This window comes from Petaurus breviceps, unplaced genomic scaffold (genome assembly GCF_028583685.1).
Source record: "Petaurus breviceps papuanus isolate PSGF00001 unplaced genomic scaffold, PetGlider_PUasm1.0 90466, whole genome shotgun sequence".
NCBI classification, from domain to species: Eukaryota; Metazoa; Chordata; class Mammalia; order Diprotodontia; family Petauridae; genus Petaurus; species Petaurus breviceps.
Window position 1 is genome coordinate 2,321,776 of NW_027187260.1, and position 5,066 is coordinate 2,326,841.

At 43.6% G+C, this 5,066-nt stretch overlaps 1 protein-coding gene across 1 annotated transcript in view; it reads left to right on the top strand.

Moving 5' to 3' along the window:
- Nucleotides 1–296: 296 nt before the first annotated feature.
- The window catches only part of LOC138141741 (calpain-8-like), a 107,950-nt gene continuing 103,180 nt past the window's right edge, over nt 297–5,066 (top strand). Inside the window, exon 1 of the mRNA XM_069062568.1 lies at nt 297–649. Within this exon, the coding sequence (XP_068918669.1) occupies nt 410–649 (240 nt within the window). The 5' untranslated portion in view covers nt 297–409. The remainder of the gene's footprint in view (nt 650–5,066) is intronic.

Here is a 5,066-nt window from a genome sequence, read left to right on the forward strand (position 1 = left end):
TTTCCTCCTGGAAAGCCTGTTTCCCATTGCTGTTTTTCATGTCAGACAATGGGGAAACTACTGGTGGTGCAAGGCTGTCTTCCAAAGAGAAGGAAGTGGTACCTAAGGAGCTTTTATTTAATAGAATAAATAAGAGTCCTAAAAAGCTCTCTGATTAGTAGGAGGGAGGTCTTGGAAGATAGAGCCTGACTCTCTTGCCTTGGATACATATTTGCTCTAGGGATGCCTGAGCCTTTGACTCATTCCTCTCCAGATTGGTTGCCAGATGATAATATATCTTGCTCCACCTCTACCTGGGTGCTACTTTATAGCCTCCTCTTGGTTCCTAGTGGGACAGAGCTTGGAGCACCACATAAGCAACCTCCTCCCTCCTTCCCTCTCACTTTGCCTCTGAGACAAGGGAACAGCCATGGCAGCTATGGCAGGAAGACTGTCAAAGCAGCAGCACTCGATGATGGAAGGCCTGGGTTCCAGCCAGAATGCTGTAAAATACCTGGACCAGGACTATGAGACTTTAAGGAAGCAGTGCTTGGAGACAGGGACTCTATTTAAGGACCCAGAATTCCCAGCTTGTCCCTCAGCTTTGGGATACAAGGATCTGGGGCCATACTCTCCTCAAACCCAAGGGATTGTCTGGAAAAGACCCACGGTAAGAAGATGGATTCATTGAAAATGGCTTAGTTTAACAAAGTAGCAGGGTGGGGAGAGGGCAAAGTAGAGACCATAGCTCCAGCTAGGAAATTGATGCATTGTACTGTTCTGGACATGAGAGGTCACTGTTCAAGATTACTCTATGATCACACATTTCAAAATGTCTCCTTCCTTTCTCCCTCCCTCATTCATTCCCTTCTTCCTTCCTTCCTTCCTTCCTTCCTTCCTTCCTTCCTTCCTTCCTTCCTTCCTTCCTTCCTTCCTTCCTTCCTTCCTTCTCTCACTCCCTTCCCTCCCTCCCAGAGTGTCATACAATGGGAAAAGCACTGGCTTTGGAGTCAAGAGGACCCGGGTTCAAATGTTACCTTTGATGGTTATTCCCTAAGGTAACCTTGGAGCAATCCCTTAATCTTCCTGGGTATCAGTTTCCTCATCTCTACAATGAAGGGGCTGGACTGAACAGCCTCTGAATTCTGTTCTGGCTCTAAATCTATGATCTTGTGAAACCCACCAGACAAATTCCCATTGAACGAACCAAGATCACCTGGGGAGGCTGTAAGCTTAGCCTTTGTAGTACCTAGAAATCTTCAGGGTGTGATTAAATATGCAGATTATCATTATATTACTGCACATACTGGACAGACCACTAATTATGGCCTGAAAGGAGAAACAGGGATAGCCCCTATTGTGTCATTCAGATTCCCCCCACTCCCCCTTCCTTACTCCCTCCCATGGAATTAAGGGATGGAGAAGAAAGGAGGAAGCAGCCCCAGGCCTGGGCATTTTCATTTAGCTGACTAATACATTCGTTGCCTTCTGGCAACATAGTAATAATAGCTGACATTTATAGAACCCTTTACAACCATCATCGCATTTGATCTCCACAACAATGTGTGAGGTAAGTACTTCTGCTATTCTTATCCTTACTTTACAGTTGAGGAGACTGAGGTTCCAAGATGCTAATTGACTAGTCATGCAGTTAGTAAGTGTCAAAGCTAAGATTCAAATTCAGCTCTTTCCTGACTCTGAGATGCTCTTTCAATCATACCAAATTGCTTCATTGGGGCACATTGCATAAGGAGAAGAAAACTAAGATTTTCAGAGTTTTCTGGATCTAATGGTGGGAGACTGAAGGCACCACCACCATTTCTTGGTAATTATTTAAGTGAGAAGGGAGAATGAGAATAATCACTTGGTGTAGACTGGCCCTTTCCCCTCTTTCTGAATTTTATTGCATCCAACATTTGTTTTCATCTTTTTAAGAATTTTGTGGCACTCTTGAAACTTTTGGAGATGTTCAAGATGTGAGTAAAGCTCACAGATTTGCATGTTGGGAACCACAGACTTACACATTGTTTTTGGAAAAGCCAGAGCATCAAGGCCTCTGAGAGAAAACTTGCCCAGATGAAGAGCAGCTGAGCAAGTGATAGGGGTTAAATCTCTTAAAAGGGTTAAGAAATAGATCCCTCTTCCTTCTTTTGCAATTGCTAAGGTCTTATGAATTCAGTCATGTTGCCCATTCTATCAAAACCATTTCTTCATTTAGTGTGGATGTTTTTGGTGACTATGATAGCTACAAGACAGTATGGTTATTAGTGTTGTTGTTGTTTGGGGGGGGGGTAGAGGACTGCACCTGTGGTTTCATGGGTGTAGGGAAATCCCTGTGAGGAAATTCCATCCTCTATTGCAGAGGGGCAGGTGTCCCACAATTTATATGCTAGAGTTTCTTGGGGCCACTCAGGGGTTTAGTGACTTTCTCAACCTGTATCTGTCAGAAAAGGGACCCAATCCCAGGTTTTCCTGACTCTGGGATCAATTTTCTTTTCTCTAAGCCAAAAAGCATTTATTAAATGCTTTCTCTGTGCAGTATGGAGACAAAGACAAAATAGTTCCTGCTCTCAGAAGTTTATATTCTATGTAGCAATTCAACATGTATATAGCTAAATAAACATGAAGCAGATACAAAGTTATATGAAGCAATTGTAATAGGGAGAGAATTCTAACAATCTGAGAGATGATGAAAGAACTAGTGGAGAAGGAGCTATCTGAACTGTACCAGGGGATTAAGTTCAGTCACTCAGTTAATAAACATTTATTAATCACCTAATATACACCAGGCAGTGTGCTAAGCTCTGGGGATAGAAGTAGGCGAAAAGCGGAAAAAAAATAGGCAAGAGACAGCCCTTGCCTTTGAGGATGGCAAAGTATATACAATACAGATACAAAGAAAGGCAAACAGCAGACCCTGTGCTTAAGGAGCTCACAATCTAATGGAGGAGACAATGTGTAAACAACTCTGGATAAACAAGCTAGATGTGGGATAAACAGTAGTCAGACGTGAGGGGTCATTCCAGACACTGGCCATAGAAATGATGTCTGGAGAATGTCTAGCAGTCCAGTTGACCTTCATCTGAGGAATTTTGTGCTTGCTGCTCCACTGCTTACTAAAATCCACAGGAGAGGACAATGGAGCCATTTTAGTGACAACTGGGAAGTCATTGTTTCTTGGAGGTTACAAATGTTCACTGAATAAATCAAACCTTAACCACCTCGTCATCAGTAAAAAATTGTTGAATGTTGCTACATGCAGCGCTTTATGCTGGACGTTGCATAAAGCTCATTTTAAAGGATATAGGTTTTGCATCCCCAAACATGCAGTCTGATTATATCTAATGCAGACGAAGGCAGGAGACCAGGGAGACTCAGATGCCATTTCTAGCTCTGGTATTGATATGCTATGTGACTCTGGGTGATGGAGCCTTCTCTTCTGTCCCTTGGTACCTTTATCTCCATGTCAGCTCTTTTCTCTATTAAAATGACCAGGAAGAGGGGCCAGGATCTGCTGAGACATGTGTCTCAACTCTTAGGGTGGCAGATGGATGAAAGAATTTGGGAGCAGTCACGAACTTCTGGGGAACGAGGGAACTGAAGTACAGCCTTTCATTTGTTGTTCTCTCTAGTTCATTCTTATCCTTTTGGCCTCCTAGGGTTTCAGGAGAGCTGCCCAAATGTGGCTCTTTATCTTGGTTCACACAGAGATGTTTATTTTCATCTGCCTTAGGGGGAAAGGAGATGAGGCAGACCGAGTGAATATATTTTTGCCCTCTCAGCAGATAAATAAAGTGTAATGCTCATATGAAGTCACGTTTTCTCTGAAATAGTGAAATTTGGTTTCCCTGCCCCTGCTGGTTATTTCTGCTTGTCTTTAAGTTTGGAGGTGGAGGAGGGGGAAGAAGGCTATGCTGATACATTATCCTTGTTCTCCAGTTCCCAGGAACAAAATTATTTTGTCCATACTAAGATCCTTATGTTTTCCAGGCCAGCGGTTCTTAACCTTTTGTTGCATCATAGACCCCTTTGGCAGACTGGTGAACACTATAGACCAGAGGTGGGGAACCTGTGGCCTCAAGGTCACATGTGGTCTTCTAGTTCCTTGGGTGTGGCCTTTTGCCTGAGTCCAAGTTTTACAGAATCCTTTTTATTAAGGGGATTTGGATTCAGTCAAAGGGCCACCACACTTGAGGACTTAGAGGGCTATGTGTGGCCTTGAGCCGAAGGTTCCCCACCCCCACTATAGACCCTTTTCAGAACAACGTCTTTGTGCTATATTCATAATGGAAAGAAATAACAAATTTCAGTCAGAGGTTAGTGAAAATAAAGGTGTAATTTTTTCCCCCCACTCAAGTTCACAGATCCCCTGAAATCCATTCATGGACCCCTTGTGGAGCTCTGGACCCCAGATTAAGAACTCTGCTCTACTAGGATCTCAAAGGTACAGATGCCCAGAACAGAAAAAGGAGGGTTTTTTTTTTGACAGGGCTCTTTGCATATGTACCTAGCACTCTCGTAGGGATGACTATACCATAATCTTTGTTCCCTGTTTCCATTGGTTGCTGGTTGTGTAGAAGAAAAAATTATCCTGACCCAGGGATACCATAGACCTATGCAGAAACAGAAAAGTATTTGCTGAACACTTTCCTCAAATCTTTTATTCACCTGCCTTTCTGGAAGCTCTGAAGAATTAGCACACAGCCTAATGCTTATAGTGTCTGAGTAATGCACAGCATGAGCATGTGTCTGCTCAGGCCCAATCAATGGGACTCAACTCTAAAGCTAAAGTCCATTTTTTGGTGATTAGACATCCTATTGATTTCAAGGAGAGATGCAGAGAGACAGGAGGGAGGACATGTCTGCAGAATAATGGAGATCATTGGGACTGCCTACTGGAGTCAGAAGAGCCAGGAGTGGGATGGGGCTGGGCTTGGGGAATTAGAAGGAAAAAAAAGGCAGAAATAGCTCTCTGCCTCCCTATATCCCTGGCTTCTCCTGAACCTCAGGGTATCCTGGGCTGTTAAATGTAGCCTAGGGGTGTGTGTGTGTGTGTGTGTGTGTGTGTGTGTGTGTGTGTGTGTGTG